Source organism: Sitophilus oryzae, unplaced genomic scaffold, assembly GCF_002938485.1.
Source record: "Sitophilus oryzae breed Bouriz unplaced genomic scaffold, Soryzae_2.0 scaffold_1227_pilon_pilon, whole genome shotgun sequence".
Classification (NCBI taxonomy): domain Eukaryota; kingdom Metazoa; phylum Arthropoda; class Insecta; order Coleoptera; family Curculionidae; genus Sitophilus; species Sitophilus oryzae.
Genome location: NW_022145868.1, coordinates 198,549 through 221,996, shown reverse-complemented (window position 1 = coordinate 221,996; position 23,448 = coordinate 198,549). Strand labels below are relative to the sequence as shown.

Sequence of the window (23,448 nt, the reverse complement as noted above, 5' to 3'; positions counted from 1 at the left end):
AATTCGTAATATATCTAGAAATTTATTTACCCACTAGTAGTTAAAAAAAGCATTTTTGGTAAACTCTGTCTCTAATAGTTTCTGAAAAATAAAATTATTTTTTTTAAAAATGTCCGATTAAATGAATAACTCCGAAACTAAAGTTAAATAAAAGTCAAAGTTCAAAGTAAAATAACTCCGTTATTTTGGACTTATTTGAAAAACGATATGTAATACTAGGCTGAAACTAGGACTTATTTGAAAAACGATATGTAACACTGTATATATATATAACACTAGGCAAAAATGAGGTCTCAAGTATATGTTGATATTTTTGGACGTTAACAGCTAGTGCCATCTATAAAATTTAATTTGCCCAAACCTCTTGCTGACCCCTTAGGAAATTTAACAACCCTCTTTAAGCAATCTTTATGAAAGGATTCTGCTTTATTTCGTATTATTCCTTTTCGATGATCTCCAACGCAAACATCAAATTTAGACTCATCGCTAAATATGACCTTATTGCAATCATTTTGTGTCCACGATAATTTAGATTTTGCCCAATTGTAGCGATTTTTCTTCTGAATTTCTGTCGAAATTTTTCGAATTGTTTTTCCCGTACTGTATTGACGAATGATAATTTCTCGTAGTTTTTGATTTGTAGCTTTTCCACGGACCATTACTTTGAATTAAATTAACAAAATCGAAAATTAAAAAAATTAAAATTACTTACAGTAAATCTCACTACTCAAAGTATCGAGTCACTTACAAGCTGTCAATGCTGAAGGCTGAAGTAAACAGTTTGCGACATTTGTGACGTTTATAGCAAAGCCGCCTATGATGATATTAATTATTTAAAAATACTTGTCCCAACATTTAGCTGTCAGTAAATTTGTCCTTTTATAAACAAAATCCGCTACTGTAAATATGGATTGATTTAAAATTCATAAAAATATTGTCAAGTTGTTTAGGATATATGGCTATGTTTATATTTAAAAAATTAAACATATATTTTTCAGTTATTTTGGAAAACCAGGGCAATAATTCCAAAATATGACCTTGTCCCAACATATAGGTGTTAGGGCTCGTAGAAAGCTTGTAAAGAAATAGCAAGGAAGAACGCAATTTTTCGCCCTCCAGGGATTGAATTTTCCACCTGGTTAAAAATTGTTTCAGATTTTTACCTTAAATAAAATAGATACAATCAGCTTCAAAGAAAAGATACCTATTTTAGAAATATTGTTAGGTTTTAGAATTAATAAATAATTTTCAATAATATATCTTTCAATGAAGAAAGATATTAAAGATAAGAGATTATACTATATCCGTATTGAAAAACATTTTTAGACAACTTCATTTTTAAGATTTCAGCAAAAACATTCCTTATGTTTGGACTAAATTTTCTCGAAAATAAAGACATAATTTAAAATTCCGTTACAATATGGAAGTAGATTGAAGTTTTGTGGTTACAGTGATATATAATTTATGTGGTTTTGTAACAAACTGCTCACTATTTTATGGCAAATGCTGAAGCTCTGCAAACCTTAATCAAGCCTTAATCAAAGCACGTGAGTTTGGAATTTTGGGTGTGGCTTAACACGACACGGTCGGGCTAAGTTTTAGGCAGATTGCTGAAATATAATATATATTTCCTTCGGCCACACACCTGCTTTACCCGACCCCTTGGAGCGACCCAAAAGTACATAGCATAGTAGTGAAACTTTCTGATAAAAAAATTCTAAATTAGAATAACCGCATTGCATAAAAAGAAATTTAGATAAACAATATACTTAAAATATATTTTTACGTGTTGTCAAACCTTGTAGAACTAGTTCTATATATAATTTACCCTACTTTTTACAACATAGTAAATGGGAACATATATTTTTCAGTAAATATACACGATCAGTAACGTAAATTTATCATCATACATATTACAACATTAAATGGTGCGAAGGAAAATAAAAAAGAGTGGTAGAGATAAATTTGAACGACTTTCACACAGCGTGGCAACAACAGATGACAAATTCGATTGAGTATCATGTTTTTGACGCAGATTTTTGTTTCAGAAGAGGAGTGGAATTCTGACGGGAAATCCGGTAGAGGGAGCGACGGTAGTAAGTATATATAAAAAGGAAATTTTTAGATAGCAGTAAAATATTACCATGTCCTAATTAAAATGGTACAAATTTTTAAAGAAACTTCTGATTACTGAGAATAACTCAAAGGTGCTTCTTTCAATATACTTATAGAAACTGTGTTAACTGAAATCGATATAGATATCGTAGACCTTATAGACCTAGCGTCCTTACTTTAGTTTTAACCCATCTTACAGTCCCAGTGGTTTGACAAAAGCTAATATCAGAGACGATTTTACAGAGGTTCGGCCACACACCCGCTTTACCCAACCCCTGAGAGCGACCTGAACAGTAAAGGTACATTCAGGCTGAGAGCGTCCAGCGTCGCGTCGCGTTTGCGTCGCGTCCACCCCATTGAACTCGAACCCCGACGCTCAGCGGACGCTAGCGCAACGCCAAACGCGACGCTGTCTGCCTGAACGGTTTAATTTAAGTTAAGAGAATTGATTCCATTTCGACACGTGGACGCAACGCAAACGAGACGCGACGCTCGACGATCTCAACCTGAATGTACCTTAAAGCGTAATAGACTCTTAAGTTTTGGTCAATGTTTTGATTTATTAGGGTTTTCTAAGCCCTATAACATAGGATACAACATTTTAATGAACAGTGCTTTCCATAAAACCAATAAAATGAAAAATATAGGAAATAATATACAAGTACTGATTTCTTTCGAAAATCGACAACTATGAAACTATGAACCCTTCCTGGTCACAAACGGTACATTGTGAGACAGGAAATTGTAGAGAGAAACAAGCCCTATAACATAGGATACAACATTTTAATGAACAGTGCTTTCCATAAAATCAATAAAATGAAAAATATATGAAATAATATATAAGTACTGATTTCTTTCGAAAATCAACAACTATGAAACTATGAACCCTTCCTGGTCACAAACGGTACATTGTGAGACAGGAAATTGTAAAGAGAAACAAGCCCTATAACATTGGATACGACATTTTAATGAACAGTGCTTTCCATAAAATCAATAAAATGAAAAATATAGGAAATAATATACAAATACTGATTTCTATCGAAAATCGACAACTATGAAACTATGAACCCTTCCCGGACACAAATGGTACATTGTGAGACAGGAAATTGTAGAGAGAAACAAGCCCTATAACATAGGATACAACATTTTAGGATGAAAAAAAGTTATTTACAAAAAGGATAATTTAAATATGTTTTCCTAATTTTCTTCTGATGATTTTTTGGGGGGGGCATTGACTATTTGACCTTATGGTTAAGCCGCCACTGGTTAGAACTGTACCTATATCCAAAAATCACATTCAAATTCAAACAATATCGTTAAAAATGCACCAAATAGCTGCCGTACTTCGCCATAGTCTTCCCACGTCTCCGGTTTCATTATCCTCCTCAAACAAGGGCTATAATCCGGCCATTAACCCAATTAGATAATTAATAATTTCGGCTAATGCGCCGCGCGCACGGCTTGTGGGGAGGGGGCCAATGTTAGCGTTCCCCTCGACGCTTAACTCACTGTTGAACAAACGGGAATCTGCATAATAATGAAGGGAATGCGCGGAATCGGAAGAACTCGCCCGAACCGCCAACGGCACTATCAACTTTTTAACCAGTCTCTCCATGATCTTCGATAACGTGGGAAGGAGTGCAATTGGACGATAGTTGGAAGCTTGCTCTTTATAACCTCCTTTATGCAAAGGAATAATTATCGCCGACTTAAGGCAATTTGGAAAAGCACCATCTTCAAATGACATATTAATTAAGGCTGAAAGATGGTTTAATGTACATTCCGGCATACTAGAGAAGGGTTGATTGACGTATTCAGTTGTTTTTGGTCACTTCCTGTTTCTCCGAAAATAACCACAAGTTTTGATTTTTAAATGGCAACCTCGGTATATTTTTAATTTATTCGATAGAAAAAGGCACTCTGAATATGAATCAACTTTTGACATTTTTGCTTTAAAAAAGAATTGTATTTTAAATTACAATCTAGAGTGACATGGCTGCATTAAAAACACTAATTTTTAATCAAGGAGCCTTGGAAAAATAGATTTGATTATCTAATCTTTTTCATGTCTTGTCATAGCCGGTTAAAAGATGCCCAAATCTTTTTTTTTAATCATATCTCAAGTTTTTCAAATGGAACAAGGGTGGCTTATTAGCATATTTGGAAAAAGTATTTTTTTAGGAATCATTTGGTACCACGCACTGGGTATTTCGAGTCAAATTGTCGTTATGAACCGCATGTTGCAATTTCGAATAAACCATATGCGAAAATGTCAAAAGTTGATTTATGATATGTCATTCTATTCAGCGTGTCATTTTCTATCGAACAAAGTGAAAAAATACCGAGGGTGTCATTTAAAAATCAAAAGTTGTAGTTAGTTCCGGTGAAACAGGAAGTGACGGAAAACAATTGAATACGTCAATCAATCCTAATTTATATCATATACTAACGTACCAAATCTCATTTTTCTATCTGAAAAAATAAAAAAGTTATGGTAGTGAGCTACTTTTAAGACGCACCCGGTAGAGTATTTGATGTAAAAAAATTCATAAACTTTTACAGATAATTTAAGTATGTAATAAAAAATAGGGGTACTTATTTAAAATCAGATAGTTGCTGTCAACTTCCGGTATTTCCGGAAGTGCAGCCATATTGAAAATATTTTTAATCAATGTCTTAATAATGTGCAAAAAATCTCCGATCTAGATATGGCAGTTCTCTAGAAACTTCTAATGCACGCTAAGCCTAGAACACCCTGTGTATCCTATATACCGCATCAACGTATTCATTACTTAATGCAAAAAAACACGGAATTCAACAAATTTTAGCTTTCTTTTGCTAAAAATTGCTTAAATAATGATATAGGTATATTTAAGTAACATTTCGGTGACAAACAAATTATTTAAACATAAAATTAGGATCCTCTCTTAATGTTTCACTGTGAACTCTGAGCACATAAACCGTGAAAGTGATTCTGGCGTAGTAATCATTGCCCATGGCTGTAGAGTTAGAATTATAATTTCGCCTTCGCCATTTTGTCAAGTACAGGTATAATTTGATAAAACCACAAACTATAAGTGTGACCAACGGATCTGTAGCTACGGGGCATCGGCAGGGGAACGCAGTTGTAAACAAAACACGCCCAATTTCATTCATAAAATAGGCAGGGGCGTACGGTGTTATATAAAAATAATGTGTATCATAAATATAATACTCAGATTAATATTTTTTTTCAAAAAACTTCATGCTGTTTGAATCGTTACTGTTGAGTTAGCAGATAAACACTAAAAGCTTTTAATAAAGCTCCCTTAAATATTTTGAATCATCTTATTATTGTGTAGTAGTTTAGGCTTTCGCGGCCATCGTTTGAAGAATTTTGGTTTTTCGGGTTATTAGGCCGTCGTCGGTTAGAATTGCTTCCTAACGTTTCGCTAGCACGAGTGGCTAGCATCTTCAGAGGTGTGTTTGCTCCGATTGCTCACACTAGACTGATGCCTCCGCGTCGGCGTAGCGCGTATTTATGCACGTCGGCGGAGGGGCGTGGCTTGTTCGGGTGGTAGTTCTTCCGGAACTGGTCTGACTTCTCTGTGCTGCTACTTTGGTCCTAGATATAGCTGGATGCCCAAATTCTGTATTAAGGTAGAAAGTTTCTTCCTTCCTGTTGAAATTATTTGGATGTTTGTGAATTTCAAGCAGCTTCCCTATTTCCAGACGAGGATGATATCCAGATGTTGTGGCAATGACTTGGGTGTCTTCGGGTGTTGCAGCAACTTCCCTGATGAACGGATGATATCAGATGTTATTGTAACTTGGGTGTCTTCAATTGGATTTTGTGGTCACCATCTCTTAGAGCATGTTCTGCTACGGCTGACTTCTCTGTTGCCCTAATCTGCAGTTTCTCTTGTGTTCCGTAAGTCTCGTTCCTACTACTGAGCGTTGGTAGTTCCAATATATACGCTACCGCAGGAACAAGGTATACGGTAGATCCCTGCAGAGGATAATGGTTCTCTTTTGTCTTTTGCTGGTCTTAAGCAGTCCCTTATTTTTCGGGTAGGTTTGTATATGGTTTTGATGTTATGCTTCTTGAGAACTTTACCAATCCTATCGGTGACCTGGGAAACATATGGAAGGAAGGCCTTATTAATGATGTTTTCCTGTTCATTGGCGTCAGGTCTCCTCTGCCTAGGTGCCAGCGCCGCCTTTATTTCTCTGTCATTATAGCCATTGGCAAGAAAGGCTTTATTTAAATGACTTAGTTCCTCTTGGATGTGTTCATTAGCACAGATACGTCTTGCCCTATTTGCTAATGTTCCGATAATCCCCTGTTTTTGGCTTGGATGGTGATTTGATAGTTTGTGTAAGTACCGGTCTGTATGAGTGGGTTTTCGATACACGGTGTGATCCAAAAGGTCGCCATTTCTCTTGACAAGCACATCGAGGAAGGCCAGTTGGTTGTTTACTTCGGTTTCCATGGTAAATTTTATGCTCGGGCTCTGCGAATTAAGGTGATGAAGGAAGTCATCTAGGCTGTCACGTCCATGTTTCCAAACCACAAATGTATCGTCCACATAACGAAACCATACAGCGGGCTTCAGAACGGATGACTCTAGCGCTTTTTCTTCAAATCTCTCCATAAAGAAATTAGCAATTATTGGGCTGATTGGGCTACCCATTGCGACACCTTCTGTTTGTTCGTAGTAATTGCCGTTCCATAAGAAATAGCTACCAGTCAGACACACTCGGAAGAGCTCCGCGATGTCAGGTGGGAATGATTCCTTGATTAGATCCATTGACTCGCCTAGGGGTACTCTCGTGAATAGAGATACCACATCGAAGCTTACCATGATGTCAGATGGTTCCAGTTTTATATCTTTTAGCTTTTGGACGAAATGCGTTGAGTCCTTCACATAAGAGTTTGTGTTGCCGACTTTCGGTTGTAGGATCGTAGTCAAGTATTTAGCTAAGTTGTAAGTAGGCGATCCTGGAGCACTCACTATCGGTCTAAGTGGGACACTAGCTTTATGAATTTTTGGTAGTCCATAAAGGCGTGGTGGTTGAGCTTCCGAGTTAATTAATTTTGATTTCAGATGTTCCGGGAGTGAGGAGGCCTTGATGAGTCTGTTGGTGTTTCTGACAATTAAGGCAGTAGGATCCTTCTTCAGTAACTTATAAGTCTGGGGCTCCAGTAGATCCTCGATTTTGGACCTATAATCCTCAGACTTCATTACTACCGTAGCATTCCCCTTGTCTGCCGGTAAGACCAGAATGTCCTTGTCAGCATTCAGCGATTTTAGAGCCTGATGTTCTTCCCTAGACAGATTACTTTTGGAGCCTTAGCAATTGGGCAGTGGGATCCTTCAGTAGCTTATAAATTTCTGGGGCTCAGTAGATCCTCTCGATTTTGGACCTATAATCCTCAGACTTCATTACCGTAGCATTCCCCTTGTCTGCCGGTAAGACCAGGAGATGTCCTTGTCAGCCATTCAGCGATTTTAAGAACCTGATGTTCTTCCCTAGACAGATTACTTTTTTGGAACCTTAGCAGTTCTCAATATGTTGACCGTTTCAAATCCAGTTTCGTCTGCGATACTGTTAGGAAGGTTACGTATGGCAGCTTGTACCGGCAATAATGTCTTCCCACTGGAACCACTTTCGGTGTTATGGCAAAGTTTCCTCCCTTCGCTAATAATGTTACTTCTGATGTCGTAAAGGGTCTTATCTGTGAGATTCACCACGGTTCCGAGCAGGTTCAAGAGATATCCCTATATTCCGGCTTGGTTTTGGTTGCAGTTTTCATATTTGATCTTCTGGCGAGCTGATGTTCTTTCCAATTCATTTTGCATATTTTGAGGTATGTTGTTCCGTCAATCTTGTCCCAGTCTACAGGTTGCATGTTGGCGAGTAAGGATATAAAATAGGTCGATCAATTCCTGTCTACCTTTGCTAAGTCTCGTCTAGATGTACATGAATCCTCTCACAGAAGAAAATTTTTCTCCATCCCTGGTGTAAAGGACGTTTGCCTGAGTAGATGAATACCCTCTTCATTTTGAGAAATCCTGGTGTTACGTTTGATCTTCTGGCGAAGACTGATGTTCTTTCCAATTCATTTGCATATTTTGGTATGTTATTCCGTCAATCTTGTCCCAGTCTACAGGTTGCATGTTGGCGGTAAGGATATAAAATAGGTCGATCAATTCCCTGTCTACCTTTGCTAAGTCTCGTCTAGATGTATGAATCCTCTCACGAAGAAAATTTTTTTCTCCATCCTGAATTGTAAAAGGCGATTTGCCTGAGTAGATGAGAATACCCTCTTCATTTTGAGAAATCCTGAATTGTTACGTTTTGAGGTCTCGCTTGGCGGCACGAGAAGAAGAGAAGCGATGATAGCGAAGTGAGCTTTTCGCTTTAAATGTCTTGTCCAGGCGTTGGTACAATCTGAATTAGCTCTCTCCCCGTGAGCCGTTTAATGTCTTAGTAGTTAGGCTTTCGCGGCCATCGTTTGAAGAATTTTGGTTTTCGGGTTATTAGGCCGTCGTCGGTTGAATTGCTTCCCTAACGTTTCGCTAGCACGAGTGGCTAGCATCTTCAGAAGGATATTGTTTGCTCCGATTGCTCACACAGTCTGGTGTGGTCGGACCGGCGGACAAGGCTCTGAATGCTAACCTCGTGCTGAAGTCTGAAATTATACCAAACTCGACGATGGACTACAGGAGGAGACTTTCAAGGTACTGACGACTGGATCTGCTGCGAACTAGCTCAGCTAACACTAACAGACTCACTTGCATGGCTTTGCACTGCCGGGTCATCTGGTTTCAAAATGAAGTGATACTCAGGCAAATCTGCCACCACGCCTTTATGGACTACCAAAATTCATAAAGCTAGTGGCTAGCATCTTCGAAGGTATGTTTTGCTCCGATTGCTCACTGAACTGTGTGAGCAATCGAATTTACGGCGAACAGCAGGCTGAAGCAGACTGATACAGGCTCTCTATATGCTTGACCGCCATGCGCTACAAATGAACAGTCTACAACTGCAAATCTGCTTATGCAAAGATGAAGCCGTGGCATCTTCGTCGAAAAACTGCAACCAACGATAAAACTGGAACCATCGGAGCATCATGGTAGAAGATATGCATAGTCGAAGATGGAGCTTACGACTAACTCGATATCTATTGACCAGTTTGTGATCAAGGGCTGCTGAAAGCGCGGATTCAGCCTTGAGCGTGTCTGACCGGTAGTACTCAAGAACCAAAATCTGGTAACTGAAAAACATTCTGATCAGCAAAGAAGGCCGTCGAGCGGCAACAATGAAGGTACTGAGGAATTGCTAATTACTGCATGCCTGAGATTTGAAGGAAAGCGATCCAGTCTGGTTCTGAAGCACAACTCAGAAAAGGATCTGAACTGAAGTACTGAAGAAAATCGAAACACCAACCCAAAAGAATTCATAAAAGCAATCCCAAATCAGAATTGATTAACTCAGGATCGCTGGCTGGCAAAAATGCATAAACTGATGTCACTGAACCGGCTATGGTGGTCGCTTGTGAACTGATCGATCGCTGGTCAGCCTGTCTGATATCATGGTCAAGCCATTTCGATAATGCTTTCGAGGTACTAGGCGAGTCAGTAGTTCAATCGAAGATCCCGATCGCGGAGCTGTGTCGGTGACTGACACGGGCTGGGTGTGGAACGGGCAACGGTACGAACTGACGAGAAAGGTATTCTCTGTGAACTTCTTTATGGAAGAAGATTTGAAAAAAAGCCTCGTTCTGGTATGGCCTACTGTGGTTTCGTGTAATCAACGACTACAGACAATTGTAATTTCGAAAGCTGTCAAATATCTGACATCGCAGCAATTAACCATAGTCGACAATGCAATAGCCAAACCTATCGGTAAAAAACAATCTGTTAATGAAGGCAAACAGAACTGGAAGTCATTTAAATAAAGGCCTTTTCTTGCCAATGTGTTGGAAGGCGACAGAGATAACGGAGGCGGCGCTGCAAATAGGCACAGGAGACCTGACGCCAATGAACAGGAAAACATCATTAATAAGGCCTTCCTTCCATATGTTTCCCAGGTCACCGATAGGATTGGTAAAGTTCTCAAGAAGCATAACATCAAACCATATACAAACCTACCCGAAAAATAAGAAAATCGCTTAAGACCAGCAAAGACAAAAGAGAACCATTATTCCTCTGCAGGGATCTACTGTATACCTTGTGGTTCCTTGGTGGCGTATATATGTGGAGAAACTAAAATCGACAGGCTGGCTGAAGGAGACTTAATATACCAAAAGAGAAAGAGCAGCTCTGGGGCATGGTCTGGAAGAATTGGCATATCTAGGGAAGCTGCTAAACACCCGAGACGGTGACAGCAAACCAACTGAAGACAGGCAAGTCGACTGCGACAAGCTCTGGTTGATCACAAAATCAGTGAAATATGGAAGCTGTTGACTACAACCTCGGAGAATTTCAGCTGGAAGGAAGTCTCTACATTGACCACAATTTGGTATCAAATATTCGAGGACGGGAAGTGCCAAACAGAGACGCAGACAATAGGACAGAAGTAACGGCCACTGAGCATGAGACCAGGCTGAAAAGCTGTCACCTCAAGACGACTACGCCGACGCTGCGGCAAACCAGTCGAAGAACTTATCAATCGAATCAGGCACTAAACTTATTGTTGTGTTGTTAATATAATAGAAGAAATAATTACAGCTGGGGCTTGGAACCTTTGGTGTTACACAGCAAAATAAAACACTAAATCAGTACAATACACCAAAACACTTTTAATTTTACACTGAACGCACGTTTCGCTAACCATGTCAGCAGATGATCAAGACTGAGTCTTGAGGTATATTTATTTATATATCTGTACTAACTATATATTTTTTTATAATACATAATTTTAGATATAACTATTTCCAGCAAAAAAAAATCTTGAAAATAGTTAACTTTGGAAGCGCAAACAAAACATAATTTTACTCATCAGTAGATCTGATATTGCCTATTACACCAGATATGGTATCGCTCCGCCAGCAGTTTTTAAAGGTTAGGTCATTGTCTACCCATATGTTACATCCAAATAGATAATACTTGGCTATATTTTCGAATTTCGCGTATATATATTTATATCTCTCTCTGCAATATAATGGGCCGCTCCATTAATATTTATCTGTTATTTTAACATTTACGCCAAAAAAATTCATTTGATTTTAATAACCCCCTAAGCGTTTCCCTGCAAAAGGAAAATTCGATTCTTCCTGCAATTTTTGCAAAAGCTTTCTAATTGTGGGGACGAGTTTGAATTCGAGATAAAATCTATTTATCAAATTCCTGACCACTTCGAAAAAGTCGTTGAGCTTTTCGACAGCAGTCTCACGTGGTCGTTTCTTTCCAGAGAGGATATCATTTTATCGGGGTTAGTTTTCAGCCTTTTTTTTATCTTCTGTGTGAATTTTTTTATAGCCGATACGCTAACTCCGGTATAAAGAAATATCCGCTCAAGTTTACGTTTAAGCGGCAACTCAAGCGAACTCTCTGTAGCTTCTTCATCGCAAACCCTATTATGAACACAAGGAAATACACCAAATGAGATTTCATCCACGTTATTATTAACTTACCTATATAAATTAGCTATTATTTCTCTTGTCTGACTATGTAGCGTCTTACCCTTAACAAATTTATTCGTTTTAAAACACAAATATACGATCAAACTTGATATTAATAATTAAAAACTACGAACGAAAAACATTATAACAAGATAACAAAACAATAAAACACAACTTAACTATCAAATATACTAAAAATATAGGAATAAAGTTTAGGATAACCGGTATAAAATAATGAAATAAAGTAATAATGATCAAAAAAATGACACCGCCACTGGATATTTCAATAGTATTCAATATTCCTACTCTTTTCAGAAGAGACCGTGAAGTTGGGGATAAAGCAAGCGAATAGGAAAGGCGTAAAAGCCATGGCAACCGCGTGGTAACAAATCCTGTGACGTACTTCGCCAATCATGTTCGATGAATAGGCGGCCATGCGCGGCGATGCCGGTTTGCCAATGATATCGTTGAAAAATCTTCAACTTTCATAATAAGCAGATTATACAGAATGAAAGAAATAAGTTATTAAATAAAATATATCGAACAATATGAACTACGTTAAAATTCCTTAGTAATATACGTCAGAATATATGCTAAACACATTATATATAATAAAAATATATTAAATTTATAGTTCATTTCTGGCAATTTTGCAATTTTATAGATAAACGTGGCAATGTCGATTTTTTTTTCTCGCATTCCTTCCGTAGCTTCAGATCCGCTGGTCAAACAGTAGAAATAAAAGAATATAACATAAATTAAGATATTCTTTAGAAAAAATACAGAAATTCCATAAATTATAGAAATTATAAGCTGGAAACTGATAATTTGGTCCAGTTTATAAAGGTTTTAATTCTTTTATGATGAATGTAAAAAATTGAAGTCGTTGGAAATAAAACGGTAGAAAATTGTTATTGGTATCGTTTAAGTCCTACTAAGGGTGGCTGCAACGACGTCCCGTTATACTAGCGCGCGTAAAGAACTTTTACTTCAATACGCAAAACTGCGATTTTCCAATCGCAATTGAAACTGCGATTGCGATTTTTAAATCGCAGCGACTATAACCTGCGATTGCGATTTTAATATTTACCAAACCAAATTATTCGCAAACAAATGCTTTTTCTATGCCACCTTCGTTCCATTTGAAAAAATGAGATGATTAAAAATACTATTTGGACATCTTTAAGACGCGAAAAGAATGGACTATCGAATCTATATTTCCAAGGCATCTTGATTAAACATTAGGTAGTGTTTTTAACATAGCCATGACATTCTAGATTGAAATTTAAAATATACAATTTTTTAAGCGAAAATGTCAAAAGTTGCCATATGATATGCCATTCTATTAAGACTGTCATTTTCTATCGAATAAAGTAAAAAAATACCGGGGGTATCACTTAAAAATCAAAATTTGTAGTCATTTCCGGTGAAACAGGTAGTGGCCGAAAACAATTGAATACGTCAATCAATATGTCATATGCTAAGATGCCAAATCTCGTTTGTTTATCACAAAAAACTAAAAAAGTTATAGGGGTGAACCACACTTGAGAAACACTCGGTATATTATTGATCGTGACCCTAGAAAAGAATACCTTCTCTATAAATAAATAATATTAGAGAGAAAATTCAACCGCAGTTTACTATAAAATGCTTCAATAGACCACAAAATTACATTCACAACAATATCGCAATTCGCAAGTCCTAAAAATTCAAACTCGCAGATAGAAATCGCGGTTCCAGTTTAGAAAATCACAATCGCAGCAAAATCACAAATCGCAATAAAGTCGCAAATCGCAGCTATAGTAATACTGGTTGCCTAAATGGAAACTCGCAAATAGAAGAAATCGCAATCACAATGGCAATCGCAGTTTCCTATGTGAGCCAATCGAAGATTGCGATTGCAATTTTAAAAACCCAACTCATCACTAGCAGAATGTAGAATGAGGGAGAGGGGGGGGGGTATAATCACTGCGACCTTAAAGGTCTATTGTGCCCCCTTTCTTGAGTTATAACTCATCACACAGTCTATAGAATTTTTTTTAGAATTTAGAATGAGTGGGAGGGGGGTTAATCACTTCGACCTTACAGATCCATTGTGTCCCCCTTTCTTGAATCATAACTCATCATACAGTCCCAGGGCTTTGACAAAAGCCAGTATCTGGGACGGTTTTATAGAGGGTAGTTCTTCATCTCCAATATCAGTCGTACCAAAATTCATGGCACGAATGGTTGTCGTCTCGGCGCACTCAGTGATGAGGTGTACTGGTGTTTCACCATCTTCCCCACAGAATCTGCATTCGCCGTTTCTTCTTAGTTTCAATCTACTGAGGTGTTCATTGATGAGACAGTGTCCTGTTAAAAACCCCGTGACAATCCGAAGATTGTTCTTACTCAGACCTAGGAAGATCTGTGATTTTTATTGATCATAAGCCCTCAGAAACTTCTTCGAGTGTCCTAGACCATTGCAAGATTTCCATTCCAGGTTGCGGATGGAATCTTCCAAGTTCTTGAGTTCCTCCTTGAGTTGGTTACCACTTGGAAAGCAGAACGGTTCTGGTCCAGTTAGTGGAGTGTTCGCTCCTTTTCTACCTAGATTATTTGCTTTTTCATTGCCTTTTATCCCTTGGTGAGCAGGCACCCAGTGTAGGAGGACTTTGTTTTCTTTGCCTAATTTATTCAGCTTCTCTATGTATTCTTTGACCAATTTCGAATTGATTGAGACTGAGTTGATCGCCTTTAACGCTGCTTGACTATCAGATAAGATGGCTATTTCTTGTTTCCGATAGTTCCTATCTAAGATAAGTTGTACGCATCTCTCGATAGCGTAGATTTCTGCCTGTAGGATACTAGGGTAAGTGCCCATTGGTTCGGAGTAATTGCTCTCGGCCCAAACACTCCGATCCCTGTTCCCGTATTGGATTTGGAAGCATCAGTATACCAAGTTATGGTATGGTCTTTTAACTGATGGGCAAGCGTTTCGCTCTTCCAATCCTTCTTATTGCTCAATACTACATTGACATGTTTGTCAAAGTTGTACGTTCTTGGCATATCGTCCACTGGGAGTTGCAGGAGTGGTATTTCCTTTTTGAGGGTGTTCCAAGCCCCTGATCTGACAATTCTCCCAGTACTAATTCCGTTAGTGACCATTCTAATCATTGTCGCATTGGCATATCTACCAATGACAATGTGCAGTGGTGTTAGATCTAGAATGACCTCCATTGCTGCTGTTGGACATGTTCTCATTGCACCTGTGATCCAGATACATGCCAGTCTCAGTACTTTGCACATGTTTTATTTCTTTCTGTATAACTTCTCATACCAACAGGGCTTCATTTAAACAGCACACAGTCTATAACCCATCATGCATTTTCGAGTTGTAGGGGGGACAGGGTATGTCCCATCCTCCTCTGACAAAAGATGTTCTTACTCCGAGGGTATACACCTTCTCACGGTTGGGGTATGGATTTCCGTACCGTTCACAATCGAGGAGCTTGCCACCGGCTGAGGTACCCCTGAGGTGGAGGCTGGAGGATCTATCTCCATTTTCTCCACCTCTTTGACTTGGTCTCTCGTTAGAATTGATACCGGTGTTGTCCCGTATCTATAATAGAGGATATATCCCTTTTTCTCTATTGCCATCAAGCGATATATGAAGAGATGAATTAAAATAAACACATAAAATTGGTTTTCAGAATCCATCAACCTATGGAAAATCAGAAAGATTTTTTGGCAAACGGGATGTTCGTTAGCGACTCGGTTACCTTCCAATATAAATTATGTATATAAATTGGCGCTGTCAAACAAACTTCACCGGTCGGCGTATCGCCGTTTCGAATGACAAACAGCGTCAGCGCCAGGGATTTAACGTGATTAAACGATTCGCGACGGTACCAAATCGAGTTAACTTTAATTCGGTGACGGGATGAGAGCTCGCAATTGTTGAGCTCTCGCAAGCAACGAGCGGTTTAAACAAAAGTTCGTTATTAGATGAGGAACAGATGAAGAGATTTCGGATAGACTAGCTCTAGGGTTCGGATAAATTAATGAATCGTTCGTTGTTGAGTAAGCGAAACAGTTTGATTTTGGGACAGAGTATGATCAATAAATGCTATACCGTGTGGTCCGAACCGTATTCCGGAAACTTGTATGTCCTAAAACGCTTAGTTTCGGAGATACAGGGTGTAGAAGTTTAATTTTTATTTCGATTTTTTCCAAATAATATCTGAAGTAACGTCAATATTTGGGTGAAAATTGGTGGCTGGAAGTTTTTTGACATGAGAAATTTGATTTTGATATCAATATGACTCCTATTTGTAGAGGGCGCAACGTACCTACATATTTTTAACTGATTTGAAGAGTAATAACTTTTCGTTCGTATCTGTATAAAACTACTGAGTAAAAAAATATACATTTACGACGTTCTTTACGTAAAAAAGATCTCTTGGTAAAAATCGCTACGAGGTTGAAATTAGCAGGGGTAACTTGGGCCCGCATAGCCAATAATAGATAACAGTGGACCCAGCTACAAAGAGAGTATCAAGTATGTGAGGGAGGCTACACCAAAATTGGAAATAGTTGAATAAGCTGAAAATGATGATGATGATAATCACGCGAGTAGAAAAGTTGGTGTGGCGGGTTGATTTCTTCAAAAAGAGTTTAAATAAGAGTAAACAGTAGACAATCTACAAAATAAAAAACCCCACTGCGCTGATCCAACTGACAGACCAATTTGTCACGGGTATATTACTAATATGACAAATTTGCCTCACCGACAAAAAGCTTAACGGTTCAGGAGGTAGCTCTCGCCAAAACTCAAAATTTGAAAAAAATGCAAGACAGCAAGACTCTTGCGGTCTTGCAATTTTTTATGTTTTTTTTCGCAAGACTAAGAGCAAGATACCAATACAAAACTCGCTCATCGCTAAGCGTTGTAAATTTCAAAATTAAATGTCAGTACAAGAAGATAGCTTTTGGCTAGAAAGCTCCCTTTTTTAAGTATTATTTACTACATACTTAAAAAATACCGTGGAATGACTCTTTTAACTCTATTTCTAAATTGAGTAAGAAACCAAAAGCTTCAGTTATTTATGATCCATATTATATCACTATCTTCCTATGGTAACAACAACACCCATCTAAAAGCTTATTCCGAGCTTAGTTTCTTTTTGCGTTGCATCCCTGTTGTGACTTTACCCAGTTAACTGCAGGCACCTAATTGTGCCCGTACGAGCGAGATGATTCATTTAGGACGTCAGTTCGGTTTTAACGGGATAAAGCGGGCAATAATGTGCCTCAGCGTGGCACAAAGCCAACGAGATTGGTGTTGGCACCCCTGGGCATCTCGGGGTATAATAAGGATACGCATAGTATTGCAGATAAAATAAATAGTATAATGTAATTGTAAGGTGCAAAGGTTATTAAAAAGCTTTGGTGTTTAGGAAACTGAGAAAAAGTGTTTTTATATATAGGTTGTCAAAAAATATTGTATCTCACTTTGGTGGGTGATCCTATAGATAAAAATAAAGCTAAAAGTTCCTATGAATATACGCCCTAAAAAGTTACAGCCCGCGAAAAGTCAAATAAAAATAATATATTTTGTTTATTTTTAAGAACATTTGTAAAGCATTTTTGCTGAAATTTGGTACTTTTATACACATTGTAATGCCAGAGCGAATGGCGATTGTGAAAAATTCCGTAACAGCCCTCAAAAGGGTTGGCTTACTCTGCTAACTGCAACCTAATATCATGGTACCATGTCAAGTTTGGTCTTCTACTAGGTTTCTTAATTACTCGTGGGTACCATACTGTAATTTTGATTCTGTGGATGACATCTATTACCTGGGTCTTTTGTCGTATCCACTCTATTCTTTTACGATCTCTCTTGGTTATTTCCAGCATATTTCGTTCCATTGAGCATTGTGCGACCTGCAGTTTTTTTATGATGTCCGCTTTAAGTGTCCAGGCTTCGCATGCATAGATCATCACTGGTAGTACACATCCGTCAAATGTTTTTTTCTTTAGATAAAGTGGCATTCTAGGTTTGAATATGATTGAGTTTCTTCCACTCTTTTTTTGGTAGAAAGAGGAGTCATGGGAGTATCCACAATTATATTTTTTATTATAACAAATAATATAAAAATTATAATAATAGAAAAAATTTTATTTTCCTTTCAATAGTAAAATTTTCGTCCAACCTTATTTTACTCTATAAAAGTCTTCAAAATCCAATAAAAGAAATTTATCGCATCGTCCTTATTTTCCTAAATGCCTTTAACTTAGTTTTATTACCCAAACAGAAAAAATCATTATCGATTTTATTGTTCAATAACTTATTTTCCTGTAATAGACACATCATTATTATAAATATACCTTGAATAGCCTTCATTTATCGGGGCTTTATTATTGTTTACCGCACACATATTTCTACATTCAGCTACCCACCCCTTTACTCGTAGGAAGGGTGTCATATTGATGTAGCTACCCCTACGGGCTTTTATGTGAATTTAATCGTTACCTTCTCAACTCTAGTTTCATATGTCTATCAAAACCATGTTGCCACGTCCCAAAAACCTAAACGTGCTATACCAATGTAGTTTTTTTATCCGGAAAAATAAAAAGAGTTATAGGGGTGGGCCATTTTGGAGACGCATCCGGTATAGGTAGCGATCTATGAAATATATTGCTGTTTATTTAAACAGTATTTGTAGTAAATTGATCATACTCCAATATTGTGTCCCCATTCTTGAAATTCCCTTCATAGACACAGATGCAGTAGACGTACTTTACATGTTCTAGTATCCCAGTTTGTTACTTACTGTGTTATTATACTATTAGAATGTATTATAATATACTAGCGATGGGAACTATCGAATGAATTAGACTATCGAATGGTTAATGAATGAATGATTTCAACTATCGAATGGTTTTATTCGAATAAAATCATTCATTCATTTGTATACTAAAGCATATGTGACAACCTCGCCGTGCGACTAAATGGTTATCGTTGAGCCACGACTATCGAATGCTTTTGATAAATGAAATTTAGTATTCGTTTGATTTTTGTATGCGTCGGTGCATTATTAGTTCTTCCAAATTTTTATAACTTCGCCGTATAAATACTGTGCTATTTTTGCGTTTATTAAAATAGTTAAAATACTAAAATAGTAGTTATTATTTTAATTTTATTTATTGACGATTGTGTGCATGTGCAGGTGGTCAAAATTTTTCCGAAAATTTGTGTGGTTTTCCGTAGTCCGATCTTTCAATTATTTAATTTATATGGTATATGGTCTATTTTTTAATGGGAAATTTTGAGAAGTAGCAATTTTTAAGAGAGATGAGATGAACTTACAATTAATTTTAAAAATACATATTTGTATTTTAGATGTTTTAATAATATGAATTAGTTGAACTTAATAATCATATTTAAGTAATGCGGTTGTATAATCATATTTAAGTAAATGGTTATCGAACTCAAACTATGGGGTGAGAAAATTAAAATGAAAGTTTTACACGTGCCAATTTAAAAAAAAAAGTTAACAATGTTTATATTTTGTTTATGCTAATTCTTTTACATGTAGTTTTTTGCGAAGAAAAAATATTTCATTTATTTTTTAAAGTAAATGCCAGTAAAAGTAAATATAATTTTTAAATAGTAATATAAAGCACCTAATATAAATAATTTTGATTTCTAATTTTTTATTTATATTTTCCTTACATTACACTGCATGCTTAGAAAATTAATAAATGTTTATATTTCATGATTTTAAAATTTGTTGTTAATATAACAAATTAGTTCTGTAATTATTATTATTTAATAAACCACCGTTGCCAAAAAATTTAGAGACTATATTATTTTTAAATAGGATCTAATATAAATAATTTTGACATCTAATTTGTTGTTTATATTTTGCTACTACTTAAAAGAAAATATTTATATTAAATGATTTTAAATTTTGTTGTTAATAGGTATAACAAATTATTATTGTTATTATTATTTATTAAACCAGTCTTTGCTAAAAAACATTAAAAATAATTTTCCTACATCCAAAATAACAAGTATTATTGCAGTGTAACAACAGAATATTAATAAAAAAAATGCAGAATAGATAGTATGTCTTTATATTCCCTAATTAACTAAAGCCAAACAATAATATTCTTTGCTAATATCAACTAATACCAAAATATGGCAACAGCGCCTTTCATAATGTATTTTCTGTGTAAATACTAGCACCTCAATAAAAAAATAATGTGTCCTTATCTATATCTGACTCCGCAAAAAATCAAAGATGCCGGCTTCTTTCATAGCATTGCCACCGACCGCTGTCGGGTTTCTCGGAAAGAAACCTACGTGACAACTAAAATTCAGATAATATTTTATTATAATCGATCCTGACGAATGAATGAATTTCATAAATGAATGAATTTTATAAATGAATGGTTTTTGCTGCCGAATTACTAGAATACAATATTTCAAGGCAGATGACGGATCTATTCGATAATTTTTATTCGAATAGTCTTCAACGAATGTTTTCTTACTAACTATCGAATTATTCGATGAATTGCAACTATCGAATGTTTCGATAGTATTCATTCGATAGTTCCCACTACTATAATATACGTTATTGCTGAAAACAGTATCACATCGGCAACCGCGCGTCTCCCCATCGCTTCCCTCATTCAACCGCTCGCCACGAGCTACGCGTCGCCCGCTCCCCGACGCCGAGTTTCTCGACCCGACGCCCGGCGTCCTTCTCGCCACCGCGACGTCGATCATCTCGCCGGACGCACGTCGCTTACTCATCTGTTCGCCCGTCTGCATATTCAATTCGGTCAGTTTTTCGAAAATCGGTGTGAAAACCGTCGGATCCGTCGATTGCACGCGCGTGTCGGTTTTTTTTCGCGATTTGCCGAAGTATTGTTTGTGAGTGTGTGTGGTATCTAATATGGATTAAAGTTCTGTTATGGTAGGTTTGTGGGATATTGTGGAGAGTTTTAGGTTATGTTTTGGTTGCTATGTTAGGTTTTACTTCTTTAAAACGATGCTTGATGAATATATAAAATTTGTTTCGTTGTAATATTATTGCTCTATACCGGGTGCATCTTAAAAGTGGCTCACCCCCTATAACTTTTTTATTTTTCAGGTAAAAAACGAGATTTGGTATGTTAGTATATGACATAAATTAGGATTGAATGATGTATTCAATTATTTTCAGTCACTTCCTGTTTCACCAGAAATGACTACAATTTTTGATTCTTAAATGGCACCCTCTGTATTTTTCTATTCGATAGATGACGCTCTCAATGGAATGACCATATCAATATCAACTTTTCACATATTTGCTTTAAAAATATTGTATTTTGAATTTCAATCTAGAGTGCCAGGGCTGTGTTAAAAACACTAATCAAGGAGCCCTGGAAAAATAAATTTGATCAGCTAATGTTTTTAGTGTCTTTAAAAAACGCTGTCGGTTAAAAAATTCTAAAAAAACTATCTACCGCTATTTGTAAATCTTGGAAGCTGTCGTACCGGAAATTTTAGATAATTCGCGTGAAATATACTTTCGGCTAGATGGGGTTCCCCCTCACAACTTTAAAAATATTAGAATTTTGAATTTCTTTTTGATTTTTTTTTAAATTACTATTTCCCAAATCAATGAATTGGGACCAGTGGATCCATACTATAGTCTCCCTGTTTCCCGGATTTATCCGTATTTAGGGATTTTTGAAATATGAAATATATCGTGGTAACTACAACAATGCCAAAGACCTGGAAAAGGCTACCAGTCAAGCTTTTAGGTATGTGCAAACAGTGCAAACCCATCCCGTTATGTAAAAACATCTTCAGATATTCAGTGGTAATAGTTTATTAAAGTAAAGTAAAGTAAAATATTTTTTTCGTAGAAAAACAGACTACGCCACTGTATTCTACGTAAAAAGTACTACAAGGATCAGTTTTCCCCTTCTCTTAAATTGTAAAATAATGAGAAAGACTCTGTAGCTCAGAGACGAAGGCGAGAACGTTTGTGCAAACCGCATCCTCATATCTTTACTAATAACGGAGATACCGTATGATTTCAACCAAAATGGGTCACCCTGTACATACATGAAAAATGTATGGCCACAGATAAAACTACAACTACACACACGTCAGCCAATCTCTTAAAGCGTTTTCTACGGATGTTGTTTTTTGTTGTCTTCCCTGCAGATCTCCCGACAAGAATTGATGAGCCACATCCCTAAGGAACCTTCGGAACACTTTTTCGGGAATTTTTCCATTAAGCCCCCCATTTTTTCTCAATTAAGCAGTTGATTTTGATAAACGACCTTCAGGCCGTTTTAAGTAAAAAATTCCCTTAGTCAAAGATTTTTTTTAATTGATATTTTATTGCGAAATAAAACACAGCTCAGGGAGGAGAATGTCAGGTTTTCAAGGTAATTAGATTTAGATGACAAGGCCGAAAAAGAAAAACAAAAAGATGGGAATAAAGAAAAATAAAAAATCTGGTTAAAAAATGACGTGTTTTATGGAAAATTTATTATGATCCTTTATTTTGCACGAGGGAAAATTGAATGTCTTGGAAAATAATAAATATATTTTAATATTCACACTGTAAGAAACAGCTTATGCCAATGTCTGATATAAATTATTAATATACATATTCGAGGGCAGTAACTAATCAATACATTTTTATTTCATTTTTGGTCATATATAGTATCACACAACTTCCTTTCTTTCTCTTTGAAGAAAATTATGTGTTTAATAATATGTTGAATTATAATTTTTTTTTATTAGTATAATTCAAATAATTTTTTTTGTAATTTTTATACAATGTCTTTATTTAAAACATTATTTATCTACATTTTTAATTAATATGAAAAAATATCACCGCGACCTTATAAATCTATTATGTGTTCCCCTTTCTTGAGTTATAACGAGTTATAACTCATCATACAGTCTCAGGGCTTTAACAAAAGCCAGTATCTGAGACGGCTCCACAGAGGCCAGCTCTCCATCCTCGACATCAGACGTACCAAAGTTCATGGCACGAATGGTCGTCGTCTCGGCGCACTCAGTGATAAGGTGTTCTGGTGTTTCTCCATTTTCCCCACAGAATTTGCATTCGCCGTTGTTTCTCAGCTTCAGCCTACTGAGGTGTTCGTTGAGGAGACTGTGTCCTGTTAGAAACCCCGTGACAATCCGAAGATTGTTTTTACTTAAATCAAGGAAAACCTTTGATTTTTCTCGGTCGTAAGTTCTGAGGAACTTTTTCGGGTGTCTTAGACCGTTGGAGGACACCCATTCCAAGTTACGGATGGAGTCTTCCAGATTCTTCAGTTCCGCTTTTAATTGGTTCCCGTTTTGAAAACAGAACGGTTCTGGTCCACTTAGTGGAGTGTTCGCTCCTTTCCTAGCTAGATCATTTGCTTTTTCATTATCTATCTTTTGGTGAGCAGGCACCCAGAGTAGGAGGACTTTATTTTCTTTGTCTAATTTGTTGAGCTTCTCTAGGCATTCTTTAACCAACTTCGAATTGATGGTTACTGAGTTGATCGCGTTAAGTGCTGCTTGACTATCGGATAGCATGGCAATTTCCTGTTTTCGATAGTTCCTATCTAAGATAAATTGTACGCATCTTTCGATAGCGTAAATTTCTACCTGCAGGATACTGGGGTAGGTGCCTATTGGTTCGGAGTATTTAGTTTTCGGCCAAAATACTCCT

The 23,448-nt window shown here is 36.8% G+C and overlaps 1 protein-coding gene across 15 annotated transcripts in view; it reads left to right on the top strand.

Annotated features, from left to right (window-relative positions):
- The window catches only part of LOC115874105 (coiled-coil domain-containing protein CG32809), a 278,991-nt gene that overhangs the window by 57,002 nt on the left and 198,541 nt on the right, over positions 1–23,448 (top strand). For 14 of the 15 annotated variants that reach the window (XM_030889181.1, XM_030889190.1, XM_030889184.1 and 11 more), the window contains one exon: positions 2,049–2,096. In XM_030889181.1, the coding sequence (XP_030745041.1) occupies positions 2,049–2,096 (48 nt within the window). Of the gene's footprint in view, positions 1–2,048; positions 2,097–20,494; positions 20,692–23,448 lie in introns of those variants that run through there. The other variant, XM_030889194.1, reaches the window with a different exon arrangement.